The sequence below is a fragment of the Haliotis asinina genome, chromosome 6, assembly GCF_037392515.1.
Source record: "Haliotis asinina isolate JCU_RB_2024 chromosome 6, JCU_Hal_asi_v2, whole genome shotgun sequence".
Taxonomy (NCBI): domain Eukaryota; kingdom Metazoa; phylum Mollusca; class Gastropoda; order Lepetellida; family Haliotidae; genus Haliotis; species Haliotis asinina.
Genome location: NC_090285.1, coordinates 44,665,086 through 44,686,421, shown reverse-complemented (window position 1 = coordinate 44,686,421; position 21,336 = coordinate 44,665,086). Strand labels below are relative to the sequence as shown.

General features: G+C 40.0%; 1 protein-coding gene across 2 annotated transcripts in view; it reads left to right on the top strand.

Annotated features, from left to right (window-relative positions):
- LOC137287082 (excitatory amino acid transporter-like) overlaps window positions 1-17,676 on the top strand; it is a 35,755-nt gene extending 18,079 nt beyond the window's left edge. The window contains exons 2-9 of one of the 2 annotated variants that reach the window (XM_067819210.1): window positions 9,021-9,225; window positions 12,001-12,208; window positions 12,704-12,891; window positions 13,200-13,326; window positions 14,036-14,269; window positions 15,993-16,187; window positions 16,615-16,749; window positions 17,193-17,676. In XM_067819210.1, coding sequence (XP_067675311.1) covers window positions 9,021-9,225; window positions 12,001-12,208; window positions 12,704-12,891; window positions 13,200-13,326; window positions 14,036-14,269; window positions 15,993-16,187; window positions 16,615-16,749; window positions 17,193-17,346 — 1,446 coding nt within the window. In that variant the 3' untranslated portion in view covers window positions 17,347-17,676. Of the gene's footprint in view, window positions 1-9,020; window positions 9,226-12,000; window positions 12,209-12,703; window positions 12,892-13,199; window positions 13,327-14,035; window positions 14,270-15,992; window positions 16,188-16,614; window positions 16,750-17,192 lie in introns of those variants that run through there. The other variant, XM_067819211.1, reaches the window with a different exon arrangement.
- Window positions 17,677-21,336: the final 3,660 nt, after the last annotated feature.

Sequence of the window (21,336 nt, the reverse complement as noted above, 5' to 3'; positions counted from 1 at the left end):
CAAAGTGATCCATTTGAGAGGCGTCCCCTGGATTTTTAAACAGCACCAGGTAGTGGGCAGTTAAACTAATGGTGCGATGATGAGGCGATGAGGCGATTCATACACGGTGCGTGTGTTAGCATTGTAGCCATCCACCGTGTACCGACTACCATCAGCACAGTCGAACCCGACTTTGCCACCATTATGAGCATGTTGAATGTGGAGGTCAGGACGTTGATACATGATCCAGCTGAGCCAGTGGAGACACTGAACAGAGTACCGACGCTGTGGACCATAATTTTGAGAAGGTATGATGGCGATGGTGCGTGGCTCCAAAAACAGTTTTTCAGAAGGTGAGCATGCAAGCCATGGGTAAAGTAATTGTTTCGTAGAAAGGGTCCACGTCATTCTGTTGGATGAACATGTGACAGAAGGCAGCGCAGCCTCGATGCAAAATGTCAACGTCACTCTGGCAGTAAGTCAACAATTCTTCATCCAAATTGACGACAGCTCCTTCAGCCATGCGTGCGTCGTACCAGGCTAAGAAAGCTTCGCGTTCATCATGAAACATGCTGTCAGGATCATAGATGGACACGGGAGGATAAGGACCCCACATACCCTTGATGAGCTTCGGTGTTGAAAAAGTGAGGGCAATACCCTTTCTTGTGTTCCGTCAATCCAAGCGTTTTTGTAAACTGTTTTAGAGCCATAGTCAGATAATTGAGGGAATCCTTCTTCTTCATCGTCTTGTTCAAAATCATCTGGAGAAGTTTGGAGCGTTTCGATTGTTGGTGGTTTTCTTTCCGCTAGACTGAGCAGCCAGTCGCCCATGTCCTACAAAGTTGTTGCCCCTTGAAACACTTTCATGCGGTTAGGTCCTTCTCCTTTTTTGTGTCATGGACACTTTTAACAAAAGTTCATTTGAGGCCTCAGAAATACATTTGCCACATCCCAGATGTACAACACACAAGTGGGGAACATGTGTACCTTCATCTTGAGTACATTCAAACTCATAAAAGATAAACTGATGCTGTTGCTGTTCTTTGTCTTCATCACTGTTTTCACCATCTTCTTCTTCATCGAGTTTGGCTGATTTGATGACGGGCATGTAGCACTGGTGGTTTCGTTCCAAGGGCTCTTTACAGATCTCGCAATCGAGATTCGTGCCGCACTTGTTAGGGACCATCTCCTGGATTTTTCTCACGTTCACTTTGGCATAGCAGTGATGACAAGTGTGAATGGTGGAGCAAGTGGTGGAATGCTTGGCAGAGGCTGTTTGGTGGCTTTGAAAGGAGTATTGGTTGCGAAACCATCCTCCGCAATGAAGGCAGGAAAGCCCTTCATTGTCCACGTTGCCACAGAATCCAGGACACTGGCACCAGGGACAACGAATTTCAGGAGTGCAGCGATGATTTTGCGGATCGTTGTATGCTTGGTCACAGGTTTGACATTAGTAGGAATAACCTGTGAAAGATGGCATGGACGTGATCCCACCATAATGTTGGTGGTGGTAATACAAGTGCAGGACCTTGGTCGGTTGAGGCACCTCGCTCTTGTACATGAAGTGTTTCATGACATCTTGGGAGTAGATTTTGACTTGATAATAAAGCGCCAAACGTTGACTAAACTGCTCTGACGTGGCATAACCCTGTACATGGACCTTCGGGGATCTTCAGTTGCTGAAATAAGGCCTTGGCTGCTTTCAGTCGAGCTGATCTATGATGGTCGCGTATGTATCTCCATTCCTTGGTCCATTGCTTGGTCACGGGATCCAGTTTGCAAAGCAGATTGGATCGTTTTCATTCTTGATTTGAATAATACTTTGTTTCTTTTCTAGGAAAGTGTTTAAACCAACACAATGTGTCTGGGTCGTCCGTATCCTTAGCCCATGCGTTCAGGATCATCAACATGGAGCAAGAAAATGTCCATGCTGTCATCGACCTGTCATCAAGCTTTGTTGGACTTTTTCTACCTGAGCCAAAATGTCTTCTCCCTGGAGCTCGCCCATGCGACGAAACGGGATTCGGATGTCAGAATCCAGGGCGGGGTGTTCTAAACTCAACCCGACCCGATCACTATCATGACCATTCACACGGTTTCTCAGCTCTAACAAAACTGCATCGAACTATTCTCGGAGAATGACGGGTAAATCTTCAGGATGGAGTTGCTGTAGCCAAGCTGCGTGGAACTGGAGCTTGAACCAATGGGTGTCGGTCCGGAACTTCTTCAGCATTCTTACGGGCATTGGCTCCAATTGGCAGGGTACGGGCTCCTCTTCCAGTTCTTCTTCTTTAAGTTCATCGTTGTTCATGGTCGTTGACAGCATGATGAGAACTGACAAGACCCATGCGGAGCCTGCGTTATATACTCGTCACCCTATGACGTCACCGTAGGCTGAGCAGTGTGAGCCAGTGCCTGCCAGTGCTGGGCAGTGCTGGGCAGTGTCGGCCAGTGTCAGCCAACCATGTTCATGGAGTGCACCAGGAGTTCATGGAATGATTTTGTTTCCAAGGGGCAGGCCGATGACGTCACACATGCCTATGACGTCACGTCACATGAGGCCAGTGACGCCGATTCGCGCCAGTGTGACGTCATCGGCTCTATATAAACTTGAGGTTTCCTCTTCAGTTGCTGACAGAAGCTTGAAGCATGCAGACCTTTCGTTGCCGCCTGTGCGAAACAGATAACCACAGATATCTGCACTGCCCCAAGATGACCTGTACCGAGTGTGGTGTTCAAGGGCATCGCCATTACATATGCCCAAAGAAGACCAACAACGGCAGTGCTAACAAGCATAATAACGACACGTTTTACAACTGTGGTAGAAACGAAGGTCATCGCAGTTACGACTGTCCACATCCATGCCGTCACTGTGGCAATGAAGAACACAAGAGCATGAACTGCCCTACCAAGACCTCGAAACGTTTGACTCCCACCAACCAGTCAAAAGAACCGTCGAAGAAAGTGAGTAAACAGGAAGACACTCACCTACTGGCTCGATCGTCTCCATGACAAGATGATCCTTGTTTGTTGAACCCATGGACCTTCCACCTTCTCTTCCCTCCCTCCCTCCCTCGTCCTGTCCCGTCCCGTCCCGTCCCGGCCCGTCCGTCTGTCGCCATCTTGAAACGCGTCTCCTCTCTCACTACCGTCATGTGCGCGCACCCCGGATCGCACGTCATCGTCGTGCGCACGCATCGCACGGAACCTGTAGTGACGTCATCAAGAGCCGCACGCATACAATGGAAACGGAAACATGAGTTATCTCCCTGACCGGAAGTCACTGCTCACATGACCGAAAGTGACGCCATCTTGAAAAAGACCCCAGGGTGACACTGTACACTACTCACGCCTGATATCACTGGCAGGTTTCAGGAAACTGTCCCGTCATGCGAGCAAGTCCTGATTGTTTAATTGATCAATTGTGTTGTAAAAATATATGTTGAAAGAAAACAGGCGTGAATACATATCATATATGTAACCTTTTACGTAATTTTATTGCAATTTCTTTTATTGTAAGACATGAGACATACGTAAACAAATTGTCCATCTCATATCATTGTGTGAGGTTAAATTATACAAAACATCTATGTCAATGGCAGTAAAGAAGAATTTACGTACATGCTGAATAATCTTCTATGAAAGAAGCGTTTTCGCTGATACATTGCTAGTGTACACTGATTTTTTAAGGAAAGTATTTATGTGACTTACATAAAGCAGATTCACAGTTCGTCACTTTGGTTCATCTAGATTTAACGCAGAAAACATGTATACATACTGCATAATACTATTCCTTGGACATATATAAGACAAAGGGTCATGGGATGGGCCGTCATCAAAGTCCCTGAATAGAATGTTTTGTATCTCAACTGTTCAATATAGTGACTGATTTTTTATCTGTGACCCATCGTATCAAGAGATACCAGTCACACAGGAAATGACAGGTGATACGGCGTGCGCTAAATTTCTGAGGGGCACGTTTGGTCAAAAGACAGCTTGGATACAGATTGATTATTCCCTAGATCGTTGACCAATCGATATGCTGGATTTCGGTTTTATCAACTCGAGCTATTATGAAAAAGTTTCTGCACATTGTTACGAATGATTATCCTAATTAAAGTACATGTATCGTAGAATTCAAAACGTGACACGGTACTAATTCATTATAATGTATACATTAGTTCATTGATACACGGGATAACTTCACTAAATGAGATAATTACAGAGATACAATACAAACGTTTCTCACGCAATGCTTATGTAAATTGAATTGAAAAATCACATTCCAAATTAAAGTAAAAAGTCAACAGCTTGAACAAAATGCTTTAGTTACCTTTGCATGGTTTATGTGTGTCATATATATATATATATATATATATATATATATATATATATATATATATATATATATATATATGACATTACGTCATAATTATGAAACGTCAATAGTCGCAATTGATTCAGGTCTAAATTAGTAACTTATTTTATTAGTTTATTTCAAATCTATAGGAACATGGGTGTAATACAGTATTGCTATTTATGTCTACTACTCATTATATAAACTATTATAACAAATGAAAGATTAAATTTAGGTGAAGATTTTGTAACCTTGTCACAGTTAATTCAATCAATGTGCAGAAATAGTATTTTAGTATTCACTCCCAATGACGAATAACAAACACTTACCTCCAGTAATTTAGGTGAAGATTTTGTAACCATGTCACCGTTAATTCAATCAATGTGCAGAAATAGTATTTTAGTATTCACTCCCAATGACGAATAACAAACACTTACCTCCTGTAATAAAATCTCTTCATCCCCTTTCTCGCAGACGTGTGCCTATGACATTGCCGGAAGTTGTTATCAAAACATTTTAATACTTCTTTAACACAGATTAACACAGAAAGTAACCTCTCTCCAAAGAAAAGCCAATCTTAGATCAGTACTACTAAATTGATTGAAATGATTGATTGGTACAGTACGAATTTAACATGTAAAACGTGCATGTGAATCTCTCGCTGAATAGGAGGTGCTTTTTATTACCACCCACGGTATTCTAAACAGTATAGAAAACGCTGGTGTTCCAGGTGCTATTTTTACTGGTGTGCTTCTGCTTGTCCGACAATCTGTTGGTCTCATGCAGACGTGTCAGCGTCTCTTTCTTCGACGCCGTTGATAAGTTAAATTCTTATTGGAACATGTTAATGTGTGGCCTAATTACACGAATTACAGGAATCTCCAATATCGATCTGCATTTACCTACAAGATGGAACGTTTCCATATCCAACTGGTCTTCATTTCAACTGCTTGCTTCTAATACATTTAAACCTGATCAATTTCTTGACGTCGCAGACCCTATGAAATTATTTTCAGATGAGCTGAAGTAGATAGCTGCTAAAAATCCTCTACAAATCAACACATTCGAAAGCCATATTTTATTGATACCTGCAAACAAGCCAGAGAGGCACAGAAGAATGCTGAGTATTATTTCCTTCGCCATCCAATGGTCCATAACTTCAACAAAATTGAAAATTTTAAATGCTGAAGCACGGCGTACTTTGAAGCAAAATAAACGCCAGTCTTGGCGAACCTATGTCTCTAAAATCAATGCACGTATAACTATTTCTAAAGTATTGAATATCATCCAGAAAATCCATACTGCTCTTGACCAGACTCACGATACTGCTTCAGGAGCTGATAACATACATTATCAAATCCTGAAACATTTACCAGAATCATCTTTAGAGACGCTTCCTCATATTGTTGATCATATATATTTGGACATCTGAACATTTTGATTGTGATGCTATACTTAAGCCCATTCCTAAACTTGGACGTGATCATACTGATCCTTCCAACTATAGGCCGATTTCACTGACTAGCTTCGTTTGCAAGACCATGGAACGCATGATAAATAATCGACTTGTTTGGTACTTGGAAACAAATAACTTAATTACAGATATTCAATGTGGTTTCCGTAAAAACAGAAGTACTATTGTTCATTGAGTGCGTTTAGAATCTTTTCTGAAGAATGCCACTATTACTAAGCATCGTGCAGTGTCGATATTTTTTTTACTTAGAGAAAAACATACGACACATCCTGAAAACTTGGGATTTTAAGAGACTTGCATGACTTTGGATTGCGAGGTCGCTTGCCCCAATTTATATCGAACCCTTTAGATAACAGGCAATTTCAAGTCCGAGTGAGTTTTACTTTGTCTGATCATTACAGTCAGGATCAGGGTGTCCCAAATGGCAGTATTTTGTCTGTCACATTGTTTAGCATAAAGATCAACAATTTATCCACTGTTTTAAACCAGTCAGTTGATGGATCACTCTTTGTGTATGATTCTAATATTTCTTGTCGTGTCAAAAATATGCATACTATTGAACGACAACTACAGTTGTGTTTAAACAAAATAGATAAATGGTGTCTTGAAAACGGCTTTAAATTTTCGAAATCCAAAACTAATTGTATACATTTCTGCCGTAAATACATAGCACACAAAGACCCCTAACTATTTATGAAAGGCACTTCCATCAAAGTTGTTAAGGAGGCCAACTTCTTGAGTCTTATCTTCGATTCACATTTAACCTTTTTGACACACATTAAATCCCTTAAAGTTAAATGCCTGAAAGTTATTGATTTATTTAAGGTTGTTTCCAATTCTAAGTGGGGAGGGGATCAATCTACCCTCCTTCACTTATATAGATTATTGGTACGATCAAAACTTGATTACGGCTCCATCGTATATGGTGCAGCCTGCACAAGCAGCTTAAAAATACTTGATTCTGTCCACCACCAAGGTTTAAGACTTTGTCTTGGCTCTTTTTTACCTGTTGACAGGTTGTATGTCGAGGCCGATGAACCATCTCTGAGCAGCGCCGAATAAAATTAACTCTTCAGTACATAACAAAACTATATTCAAATGAGTCAAACCCTGCATATAACTGTTTTTTTTCACTCCTCTCTATAAGCATTTATACATGAAGAATTAAACAATATATTTCTGCTGCCGGCATTGAGCTGGATAATATAGCTCCACCCTGTCTTCTTTCTTCTCCTCCTTGGCAATTGGTTAGGCCCCAAGTTGACCTAGCATTAACCACATTTAAAAACTAATGAACTACAATATAAACAAGAATTTAGTCAATTACGTAGTAAATACAATATATAAAAATCATTATTTACAGATGGATCCAAGGACGGTGGCGCAGTGGCTTGTGCCACTGTAATTGGATCCAGAACAATATCTTCCCGATTGCCTGACAACAGCTCTATTTTCAGGGCGGAGGCAAACGCCATTTCAACAGCCTTAAAATATATTAATAGACACCCTAAATATAAACAATATATCATCTTTTCAGACTCTCTTTCTTGCCTTCAGGCTATTTGAAACTTGTCATGTAAACAACCACTTTTAAAAGAAATTATTGAATTGCATTGTATTGTAATGATCTTGCTCCTGGCCAATACGACATCGTCTTTTGTAGGTTACCCAACCATGTAGGAATCTCTGGTAACACACTGGCTGACCTTGCTGCTAAAGCAGCAGTCAACAATCTGTGACACCACTTCTTATCCCTTATACTGATTATTAAGCTACCATTACATCATATATCCCTCATCTGATGCAGAAGAAGTGGCTTCAAATAATTTGCAGGCGATAAACTTTCTATTGGTTGTACTTACATGCATTTCGGTTGTCAATCCAGATTTGAAGAGGTCATCATGCGACGATGTCGCATTGGTCACACAGGAAACACGCACGAATATATACTGAAAGGTGAAGATCTTCCTTTTTGCAACCCTTGTGATGAAATAATCACGGTCAAGCATTTCTTGCTTGACTGTGTCGAATATTCCATCACAGGGAATAAATATTTCAAATCACGAACTATGAAGGATCTTGTTAGTAACATAAGTTCTCGTTCAATTGTAACATTTTAAAAACGAATTAGATTTCATAACATACTCGTAAATAGATAAATATGATTGGAAGTTTGAATTGATAACTAAGACTGTTAGTGGCTGTATCCTCGAGGGATTTAAAGTACTGTAAAATTATTGTCCTCCTGAGAGGGTACGTAAGTCCAGAAACATTCAAAGTAAATTCAATCCCTTCGCTAGTTCAATCGTAGTATATGTGTCTTTTTAAATGCATGGCTAGATATGCCTAAATTGCTAATGGCTGAGGGATGATGTAAATCCAGCTAGGGTACATGTAGGTAGCAAAAGTAATGTAAGTCCCCATGGTCCCTAGTATGGTGATCTACCTTCAGTTGTTGGCAATCTATAGCCCATTTTTATATTGTATTGTCCACTGTAGTTAAACTGTTTTAGATGTAATTGCTAGTCTTAAATGGATATATGTGATATATACTACTGGTTTTACTGTTCCTCGTCTACATAGTTTTAGTTTCTTATATTCATTTATTCTGCAATGCCATTATTCCTTGTTCCCGTCACGATATGGCTGCAATATTGCCGATGTGACGATAAATATTAACTCACTCACTCACGTTTATCTAAATTTACCACTGATGAATATACACATCACTGAAAACTGCTATTAAAAGGTCATGGGTCGAGCTGCCAGCGCCTGCTGAATGCCAGTCAGGTCCATTAGTCGATAGCAAAAGTGTTCTAAAATATACAGTTGAATACGTCTACGTTTCAGGACACCTGTTCCTCCCCTTGAAAAGAGTCTAAATATGTTGTGTTACACAACTCTTATATGGTTTCAAATGTTTCAGAAATAGAAGAATAGAATGTTAATTAATCACTTCTGAGAGGGAGAGAGCATGCAGTGGACCATAGTAGACATTAATTACCATTATAGAAACGTATTTTATCATTGTTTGGTAAACATGAGAACATCACAGTACAATACATATTTATTGATATGACTATTCACGTGACTCATTATTATCTGTTCCTCGTCTAAAACGAAATAAACAGCAAGTAAAAATATCTATATAGATGTAAACTTCTTCATATTCTACACCATAAACATACAACTATCACCGTCTCATAACAGATGAAGTTCCTTCACTTCCTCCGACACAATATCTTTCTCATCGCTACAATTATCGCCGTTGTACTGGGAATTGTTGCTGGGATTTTGTGCCGGTCTCTCAAGCCGTCCTCTGATGCTATACAGTTGGTACAGTTTCCTGGAGAGCTCTTCCTTCGTATGCTGAAGATGCTGATGCTGCCTCTGATAATAGCCAGTATCATAAGAGGTGACAGTTTCAAGTCCTTCTGATACAAATCCGTATATACTGAATTCGTACCATAAACCAGACAATTCATGCAGTTATCGTCTTCACATTCCTGTGACATTTGTGTAATCATGACTGTTACATATTCTATTTCTCATTGTGTTGTTATTTGTTCATATATTTGACAGGTGATATACTGTTTTTAGTTTACTGACTGCGTGCATTAAAATGGCTCAAACATAACATCGTTGCTCAATTACAGTAAATAATCACTTCACAAACTTCCAAAAATGATTATCCTGAAAGTGTTTAGCACAACAACAGCGGGCTATCGAAGCCACGTGAACAGTGAAATGTGAGTATCTGGTGTGATCACCATGAGCATCGATAACAGCTTGGCAGCGGTGAGCCACAGATGAAAGAAGATGACGAATGTTGTCTTGTGCAATGTTCTGACTGTTGACGAAGGGCCGTGTGCAATTCCCGTAGCATCTGAGGTGGCTGATTACACTGGCACAAGCGTCAATCATGATCTATCTCACAGATGTTCAATGGGGGACAAATAGGCTTATCGATTAGGCCAGGGTAACACCTCAACATTGTTTTGCCGAAGAAAGCCCTGTCAAACACGTGCAACGTGAAGTCGAGCATTGTTTAGCTCGAAAGATCAACCGTTGACAAAGGAAACGACGTGATGTTAACTTATCTTTATGCAATACGTCTTGCTTCCTATAACCAATTGCGCCCTGTCTGGTCAGAGATTCGGAGCAGTCCAGGCTTTTAGATTCTAGTGTATGATGCGCCCGTTGAGTTTGAACGAAGATGTCTCAGCCGGAGGCATATATCCTGGGCTGAGGTGATACCTCTATGTCCACCTGCCCTAGGTCTGTCATTATTTTAACATTCCCATTATTGCTATATCGGGTCCATAGCTATAGGTTTGAGATGGTCTGTCTGTACACGCTCAAGTGCCTTCCCGCCTCATGCTGCTATGCCCATCCTTGAAAACTGCCGATGGCCTTGCGTCGTTGAGCTTCTGTCTGTCTTTTCATTCTCTTGTCGTCTACAGTGGCTTTGATAGGGTATTCCAGTCTCTCAAAAACAGTTACGTCTTGGTGTCACTGTCGATGCGTTCTCATGGTTTCAATCGTACCTCAGAGGAAGCTAGCAATCAGCTGTCATCGATCGGGTAAGGTCTGAGAGCATATATAATTACTGTCTGGAGTATCACAAGGCTCAGTTCTGGGTCACATCCAGTTGACTGTATACCCCATACCCGTTGGCAATATAGCCGAAGCCCACAATCGGTTCTCATCTATGTGCTGATGGCACTGGCAATATCAAGTCACCTACTGCATCTTCTGCACAGAATACCCACCTGAAATCAAATGTTGGATGAACGGTAATTTTCTGAAACTGACCGATGGCAAAACTAAGATTTCCATGATCAGCTCCAAGCAGACAAAATGAAAGTACAAGATCCAGGGAGTTCCAGTTAAAGACACGTTTGTTCAACCAGAAAGCCTTCTTCAAATTGTAGGTGTCATCTTTGCCCAAACATTAAAGCTCGGGAAAATCACGCCAGTAACATCTGCACATCTGCATATTTCCACCTAAGGAACATCAAAACAGATTACATGAACACACCATCAGTAAACTGACTAACCCATACACGTGTGACATTACGTCCAGACTTCTTCATCAGTCTACTCTGAGGAATATATCATGGGCAAGGTGCCAGGCTCCTAACACGCTCACATATGTATGTTCACATAACATCAGACCAGTCCAGAAGGACTTACACTGGCTCATTGTAAAAGACAGAGTTGTATTCAAAGTTCTTGTTTACAAGTCCATTAATGTGCTTGCTCCATTCTATCTCAAGGAAATAGCCAACCTTCACATGCCTGGAAGGTTTCTCAGTTAGTCAGCAAAGCCTACATGCTCCATCAGTCCGAATCACAACATACATTTTGCAGAGTGAGTGCTGTACTTTGGAATGGAATATCTGAAAACATCAGAAAATCGGAAAATATCAACAGTTTCCGATCTTGTCGCAACACCATCGTCTTGAAACGGACATTCGACTAAACGCTTATGAGCACTATATATGTAACGCTATACAAATGTCTAACTTGATTTCATTTGATTTGAAGAAAGCCGACAATGTGTTTCAACAGCCTATGGAAGAGTGGGAGTGTGACGAAGGCTTGGGGAACGGTTTTCCAATGAATGTATTTTTAAAGCGACTCGAGATCGTGGGGTGGTCCAAGCATCACGTTGGCGGGTGTAGTCGGTCTTTACCAGAGATTTGGTCTTCCAGAATCTCGGTCCAGGACGAGGAAATGACGTGACAGCTTCTCGGTATATTGGGGTCATAAGACTCCACGTGGTACCCTATTTTGGACGTCAGAGAAATTATGCTGTCAGAGCAGCACTGGACTTCGGTACCATGCAACGTTGTCATCGATGCCCATGATGTCACACGATACTGGCTTTGTTGTTTCCTAATAATATCATTTGGGGTGGTCTTGTTTGTGAGAACACTACATATGATTCCCGAAAATGTGTTAACCATACTTGTCATGTTGATACAATCTAAAGCGAATTAAAGAGTGAGCTTTAAGAAACCTCTCTGCGTTTCTTTTGTGGCTCAATATTCTTGCACTGAAATACGAAACCACTGTAATAGTTTAGATTTTGGAAATACCCAATTAATGTCTGCAATTTGTTCACACAAATATATGAGAATATTTGCACCTTTTTCGTGTGAAACTAATACATATTATCTGAAAGGTCTGGGTAATATGAAAGGATCATCTGCTGGAAAGATAGGTGTATTGTCGATGGTTTACTATGCAAGTACATCGGTTACTGCGACACTGATTGGCTTGACATTAGTCCTGACCATCAAACCAGGAGCATACTCAGGCTCCTCAACAACTGATGTATCCCACAACACCGCCATGGTATCATCATTGGACATCTTTCTGGACTTGTTAAGGTAACTTACTTTTTGTTCCTTTGTCGTTTAACTCCACTCATGACAAGAACGTATTTATACTGTAATCCATGGGGTATTAATTAGTCGACCCTTTCGGTAAATCCAATGAACCACTATCCGACAATGTTAGATGGAATGTTAGAATTGTGACTTTAAGAGTTTTATACTTGGTTATGTCCAGGGAGAAGTTAACACATCATTTTTCACAGTTATCTTTATAGTTGTTAACGTCATGTATGTTCTGCATCCAGGATTCCCTCGCAATAACTCAGTCTATTTACCATACGTTTAGACACTTCCATGTGTTTTATGTCATCATCAAATTTCAGATATTGCCAAGACATGCTCTGAGGACTTGTTACACTGATGCAAATTTGCGTTTATGAAATTGTGGCTCTGTGGAATCGGGTTTTGACAGATAATCGAGACTGATGTGACAAATTTCTTTTTGTGGTTTAAACTTCGTAACCTGACTCACTCACATGTTCTCTTTAGAAACATAGTGCCAGACAACATCGTGGCTGCAACAGTCCAACACACAAGCACTGACACAAGGACAGAAGATAGTAGTAGCTCCAGGTCTGCTTTCATGAATGATACTGGAAATTCTACAGATGACAACATGATAAATCAGCCATCGTCGACAAGGACAACACGACTGGTTGATGGTGCAAATATCTTAGGTATTTATTGATCAGACAACATGCACACGAACATAGATTCAAGAGAATTTTGTCTCTCGGTAATTAGGACCTACAGTAATACATAAGATACCAAAGCGTAAGCATACTGACCTCCTTGCTACCTGGGTATGCCGAGTGTTTCCTTTTACAGTTGGCACTCATGTACAAGTAGAATGAGAAAAGCTCTTCCTGTAATCAGGTTCCAATAGAACCCAAATATTATGAAAGGTCGGACTGTTTGTTTTGCCAGCTCATGTCATGGGTATATTTGTGTCATTGTCTGTAATGCCCCCAAAATACACTTCCAGGTGTACTGATGTACTGCATTGTTTTTGGGGTGACTCTCGGCCAGTTGGGTAGTTATGGAGCCGTGGTGACAGAGTTCTTCACGGTCATCAACACTGTTACACAAAACATGATCAAACTGGTGATGTGGTGAGCGGACACAAATTCAGTTATCATCTCGACAACACATTTATGCACCCAGCGTTTTCTTCTTACCTCTGTATCATTTGAATAATTTTCAGCTAATGTGGAAATATTATGTTCTGCCATAATTTCCACTTAGTCTAAAACAAGTAAAGTAATAATACAGAAACATCGCAGCGATTGATATCGCAGGCACTTTGCCTTGGATCCAAAATATCAAAATGTCAAGATCTTGCTAAATGTGGCGTCATTTTGTAGAAAAATGTGTCCCAGATCTAATTATGTAATAGCAACAGCACGTCACCATGGCATATTTTTGACAAGTGGCGCTCACGTGTATTCACGTCAGTCAAAAGTAAAATGTCACGAAAAGTTAAAATGTCTCGTAAAAGTAAATTATTTACTTATTCAATATGTGTTTTATAAAGATATTTCAGTACTGACGTGAAATAATGTAGGAAAGTAAATTTTCAAGACAGTATGTAGGATTTGACACATTCATAAGCTTCTAAAGACAGGAAATATAAAAAACCAGTAAAGATTCATCAACTGAAGAATAATGTTTATAACAACAAAGTTCTTTTTTTTAAAAAATTGAATTTTCATATAGTGCGTTTGTCAAAACGTTTGAATATTTCTGACACAGGAGTACAACGACAAAACAAACCAGTACTGGGTCTATGTATATATGACATGCAACATTTGCGTCCTGTAGGTATTCTCCGGTTGGCATTCTGTTTCTCATCACTGGCCAGGTAATGTCCACAAATGACATAACGGCGACTGGACAAACACTGGCTATCTACATAGCAACTGAATTGGCCGGATACGCCATCCATTCACTGGTGATTCTTCCAGGTTTCTATTTCATCTTTACCAGAGAAAACCCATATGCCATATACTCCAAGTCAGTACAAGCGTTGCTGACAGCCTTTGCAACGAGCTCCAGGTATATTTAATTACTATCTTAGCCTTTCAGTAAAATGTTAAATTGTAGGATTTGTCTTCTAGCATTGCTAGGATTTGTGTCTGTACTTGACAGCCACTACTGTCAGCAAGGAAAGATTCGGTAAAACGTATTCAAATAAGTATGTCTTCGTACGGAGATGCCATAAACGAGTCAAAAGCCAAGATCTCACAACAGCAAAGATCTCACTGAAATTATTAGGGTTTAAAGTGTCTTCAAATGTATTAAAACGCATGTAACCAGACTGTGTGTATACGTTTGCACTTGTGAGGACACTGGAAGCGGTGTAGTCAAGATAAACCATCAAAGTTTCTGAGGAAATATTATCTCTAATTGTATGAATCTATTGGATTGTGTCAACAGTGTATACCTTGCCAGTGGTCCGTAGCATTCCTATCAGAGAACAACCCGTGTTTGCCATGAAAGGCGACTCTGCTTGTTGTAAGAGGCGACGGGATCGGGTAGTCAGGCTCACTGACTTGGTTGACACATACCATCGGTTCCCAATTGCGCTGATAGCTCACGCTGATCGCCCAATTGCTCATGTTATTGATCACTGAATTGTCTGGTCCAGACTCGATTATTTACAGATCTCCCATATAGCTGGAATATTGCTGAGCGCGGCGTAAAACTAAACTCACTCACTCACTCCTACCAGTGAAAGTAGGTACGATTTCTTGTTTGATGACGTTGTACATCAGCCTGAATAACCCTTAAACACGATAAATTTTCTTAGTTGATCATGTCAACGTCGAGAACCAACGTTTTCGGAACAAAATGGGATATTATTCTTTGTGGTGAGTGACTTATTGTTACTGCAGGAATTACTTGAAGTGCATGAAAACGGTGTTAGTAGCTACCCCGATCATATCAATATTGGAAAAGTTGTTTAGCCATAGATCTCTCTTCGTTGTTTATCACACCATGCCACTCAAGTACGGACGATCTGATAACGCCCAATAACCACCCAACAACTTCTCTTCCTGTGTTTCACCCACTTGAACTAAAAGCAAAAGAGACCAGGGTGACCGCTTCAAATGTTTCATATCTAAATCTGTGCATGAAGTTCAGAATGACTGACTCAGAATTCAGATTTCAAGTAGTCAATATTCCTATTATAGAGAGCAATATTCTCACAGCCTGTGCCGTCTATGACATCTCACGGTGATTGGCGTAGAGACATATTGCCAACAATGCTAAACAGATTGACTTTTGTAATTTTAACTGCATACTTGGAATCCTATTGTTTTATGTATGGTGCTTGCTGCCCCCCAAAACATTTCCTCGTCCACATAATACATCTCTTGTTCAAATATTCAAGTCTTCAAGAAATCTTTCAAAATAATTATTGGGAGACATTTAGAGAACATTTGTAGTTTCAGTGGCAGTCCCTGGCACTGGCAAAGTAAGTCACTATATTGACTGCAATTCCCTTTTCATGTGCACAATTGCCTTGAATCGTATGTGTGAACTGTCAACGTTTTTGGACCAATAAGGTTATGCATGTTATGCGCTGTTGTACTGTACTGATTTTCGTATGTTTGCTGACATTCACCACAGTATTCCCTATGCCAGAGCTGACAGCTTCATTGAGAAAGACATATCTCTAAAGCAACACAGTTAGATTCGTTTAAAGAAAGACCGGAGTTCACACTTGCACTGTGGCGACTTGTATTCGTCGTGATCAGAATAAGTTTGTTTCCAGTGCCGCCACACTGCCGGTGACGATGCAGTGTGTCGAGGAGCGAATGAAGGTGGACACAAGGATTTCAAGTTTCATCCTCCCAGTGGGAGCCACCGTCAACATGGATGGCGGGGCTGTGTTCGCCGCCATTGCTCCTGTATTCATAGCTCAGTACAATGGAATCAGTCTGCCATTTGGGGATGTCATAATTATAGGGTACGTTGGTGTCCAGTTTTTCGAACTGAGAGCGAAAGAGAAGGAGCAAACTTATTTCTCCTTTTTGTGGCAGGTACATTGAATATTTAGCTTTCAAATGGAAAGATATTCATAGTTTTGCTTAAATGTTCCGTCTTTCCATGCTTAGTTCTCACCCAGGGGAAATATTTACATCACAGTTCCTCATACACAGGTCATACTTTCCATATATTATCATCCTGCCTAAAGGACATACTGTTAAGAAATAGGTCTCATCTCCAACTCCACTCTGTTTCAAATGATTAAAACAGTATTTACACTATCGCTCATGTCGATGAATCCATCGCCTATCTTTTATTTTAAGTTTATGTTTAGCAAGTTTAGCAAGAAATAGGAAAATCCTGCATAACACGTTCTTCTGTAATAACAGTTAACTCACCTATTCCAGTCTAACCGCTGTTTTAAGCAGTGTTGGATCCGCTGCTGTTCCTGGTGCTGGTTTTGCTGTACTGCTGGTTGTCCTACAATCAGTTGGACTCCCAGATCGGGGCATCGCGTACCTCGTCTCTGTTGATTGGTTGATGTAAGCTATCATCACTAAAGTATATTCCATCGACACACGATCACTAAACGTCTACATGGGAAACAAATTGTGCCTGTTTACATAGGGTAAACTGTTACTACTTTCTTCAGTTTATACTGTGTGAGCGAATTAATATTTAACATCAGACGTCAACCAAAAACAATTTACATAAAACATATTTTTGTCCGATTTTGGGGCCCCACTTCCTCTACCATCCACCAAGAAGATGGCGTCCAAGATGGCCGGCCAAATTCAAAGATTTCCAATTCTAACACTATCTCAAAATTATTTTTACAGTAACTGGAAGCCGAATGCCTTCAGCGTGTTTTCGGATCATACTGTTTAATTGTAAATGGAATACATCTGTCGTTACTTACATTGTATATTAAGAATCTAGTGTGTATGTGTCAAACTTAACCTATGTTTACATTCTATCTTTCCAGGGATCGTTTTCGCACAACGGTAAATGTGGCAGGTGATTGTCTGATTGTAGGGGTTGTTTCCCATTACACGAAACTCCCACCACGTGACTCATTGGAGACACAAATTGAGCTTCCACGGGAGGAGCAGGGCATGCTGGAGAGTGTCCTGGTGTGAAACAGAAACATCTCTCTTTCTACCGTGCGTGACAGATCAAATTTTGTATTTCAAAAATGTATTACCTGTCTTGGATTTCTTAGAGTTACAGTACGTATGTTGCGTTTAATCATGGTGCTGGTGTAACCATATATTTTCCGAGTAGTACAACACTGCAAACATTTAAAAGGTATTTTGAATTAGATTGCCTTGCTTATCTTAATATCTAGTCGCATGTTCGTCTTTTTAAGAAAATAATACTCTGTATCTATTGAACATTCGTATCTGAACGCAAACGATAGTTGGAGCGTCCTCTACTTCCTAGCAGTTACTCTGTCTCTAGTTACTCAAGACCCCATTTCTACCTATATATCTACCAAGTCAAAAGGTATCGTAATGTACCACTGGAAATATATTATTGATGCTTGCACCTTCTTGAGTTCTGTCGTGATTGACTCCATTCCTAAATCTAGAATGGGCGAATATGTTTTATGGAATTAGGCAATGGCTTTAACCATATTTTGTGTACTGTTTTCACCCACATTTAAAATGACAATCAGGTTTTGTCATTACTTTATAAGGTTCAAATGTTAGGAAAAGAGTTTCATGTAACATGTAACATCATTTAACAGTAGCCATGCATCAAGTGTAACGACTTTTTCTCAATGGCATAAATCTTTTCTTGACGCATCAGTACTGGTAGTAGTGTCAACGGGGGCCTGTCGTCATCGGCTCGTGGTGAATTAGCTCATGATTTTGATGAACGTTTGACGAAGACAAACGAACACGTTGATGACTGCGAAGGCATAGTTTAGTTGTTCAAACTTCTTAAGTTGGTTTTACAAGACGTGACAAACAAGTATACATGAATGAGGTGAGCCGACTTCCAGCTCAACCCCAGGGCCTTTCCTGCGAGCGGCATAATCCTGCTCGCGGTCGTCCCTACAAAGACTGTCGGAATGCCGGTCTCCACACTCGCATCTCACGTGCAGTATGGATGTGAGCATACATATATATAGTTTTTAACAACAATAGACCGGCAAAGATTCAACAATGGAAAGATAGAGAAACTAATAGCACTTCCTTCTACAGTTGATGTGATGACAGACACAGCCAAGGGGGATGACCAAAAAAGGCCATAAATGTCATATACAGTAATTAATTAACAAGGTAGCTGACAAAGCAATGTACTCTACGGTGGTGATAAAGATCAGGATTGCAGGTCATATAATTATAACTAAATATCATACAGTCTGGCTACTTAGTTTTGGTCTGTAGAAATATTTGGACAGGGCTGTTCTGAAGTAGACACTATAACAGTAGGATAGGTCTGAGTATTGTAGATTAATCTGTTCTTAAATGTAGTCCAGATATACTCACTCATTACGAATTCACTCTTTACTGTCGACAGATCTGATGGGATGTAGGCCTACTGCCCATGTTGGTCGAACAGTGAACGAGTGAGTTTAGTTTCACGCCGTACGGGGCAATATTGCAGCTATATGGCGGCGGTGTAAGTTGTACCTCGCTTGTAAGTAGGATACATGGAAAATAAGAGAAGAGCAACGCGTAGCCAATAAAAAAACAATATTGATGGTTGATGTAAGTTATACATGTAGTTAGGCAGCACATAATGTATATAATGTACTAGTATACGACAACATATATACATGTTCTTGTGAAGCATTTGCGTAATAGATACTCATTCCTCGATTCCCTAGGTACATTAACATCAATTGATACCCAATACAAAACATATGTACTACGAGCATGGTAGTATATTAAGTAGGTTTGCACTCCTCAGGCAGTGTTTTCTACCAGACACAAACCGTCAAACTATGGTATTCCTCTTCGATATCGCCATCATTACGGACAACGCACACCTTTATAAGTATAGGACTATTACATATCTGCATTTTTACATACACACAATGCAATTGTTAATGTCTTTGAGGAAAGAAACCACAACATTGTAAATATCCGTCGTGTAGGACAAATGTATGACTTGTTCAGATGCTTGACACATTGCTTTGTGAGATCCAACACTCTTGCGCATTGGTTTGTGAGAACCATCTCCTTGAGTATGACTTTGCAGTAAGTGGAAAATGCATAAAATCTGCAAATGTTATAACTTGCACTTCGTATTGCACACTATTACAAAGAGTTCCAGTTATTGCGATGGCTGACTGAATTATATCACATGCTCAAGTCAAATACAAGATTCGAACGAACCGTTGAAAATATGAGTTCTTGTCGCATGGTGAATATCAGGGTGAAAGTTGTTTTGAAACCATCAAAGAACAAAGAAAAATGATTCAGTTGTCAATTGTATTCTTAAAATAACCATACTTACAGAAATCGCTGCATCAATGACTTTAGCTGTGACTAAGAATTAAGATAATCAAAATGCCGTGTGTGAAATAGTTGGAAAGGAAAGGAACATGAGAAGGTATTTCATGAGATACGTACATGCATAAATGAAATATCATCTAGAGCGCCCTGGTACATTATGCAAGAAATACTTGTTTCTGTATAATACTTGTTTCTGGCTGAACTTGTTGAGAACTCAGAGAGGAACATGAGAAGACGTTTAGTGAGATACCTAAAAGCATAAATCAAATGTCATCCGCAAAATGTTTCCAAAGCACATTCATACACTGGCATTGATACATATAACAACAACATTAATGAGTATAAAAGTAGGTTATTGGGTAATTCGGGTGGAGGACTGGCAGAGACTGATGCTTTTGCATGTGGATCTTGAATGACTTATCGTGAGGTGAACGCAACACTCAATACAAGCGACTGCTTCCAATACAATACTCTGAATTTCTCGTCAATCCTTGTCAGTTACGCAAACTATGAATTGAAAACAAAAATAAAACGCTATGCATCAGGATACGCATCTACGGGAAATCTTAGACGATTTGTAGACGAGGTTCTTGCATTTCTCAGAAACTATAATAACTTAATGGCCGAAAGTCGACCCGGAACAGACCTGTTTTGGATGTACATTGATCGTGTCAATCGATTTGAATAAACTTGCAATGTTCACTCACCGTTCCAGAGAAGTGTGCCTATTGTTCTTTCCAGTTAAATTATGTGCCATGTTCGCGAGGCATTCCTCATGAACCAAATACGTACAGGGAAAACATATCCCCCTCTACAGAACTTTCAATGTGATTACTGGTCCATCATTTATGGTTGAGTGTATCAAAGCAACCTTAAAGGTCACATGCAACAAAAACATCAAACATAAATAAAACACATTTATCACTTATTCATGACATATAATATACATTGCTGCTTTTTTTATATAAAAAAAACCAAATAAACAAAATTATAAGCGTACAATCGCGATTCAAAAGTGCAATATTTTGTACTTGGGCTTACTTCCCCCGAAACGAAGCCCTCGGGAGACCGAACCCAGTCATAGCGGGTGGATGTGCACTCAAGTGTAACGTACGTTTCCGATTGGCTGTTTCATTTGCCGATATGCTGAGACTTCATTGTGTGTACAGAAAGATAATCTGTTTAGTATAGCGAGTCACAAGAAAGTAAGATTCTTTATGGATAACAACTTCTGTTTGTGTACTTGATGCGTCGTTTCAGTATGGATTCATATACTGTTGTCAAACAAAATCATATACACTAAAAGAAGTCATTATCCATGAAGAATGTATACAGAGATGTTGGGGTTTGAAAATACATGTTCTCTGAATTTGCGCTCGATCCAATCAAAAATCATGTCAGTAGAGATGGTAAACTACTGCGTGGCTGAAATCTGTCATTCGTCCAAAGCAGGACTTGAAACCGACAAGAGTTTGCACCAGTTTCCGTCAGATCCAGTCATCCGAAAAAAAATGAATGTAGTTTGTTTGCAACACACAGACGTAAAAACATGTCATGTGTATCACGCGTGCCTAATTACATAATGAGGCAGAAACGGGACTCGGGTGCACGAGTCATAAATCAACTTATTTTCTTTATGTCGTATAGTCTGATAGGTGT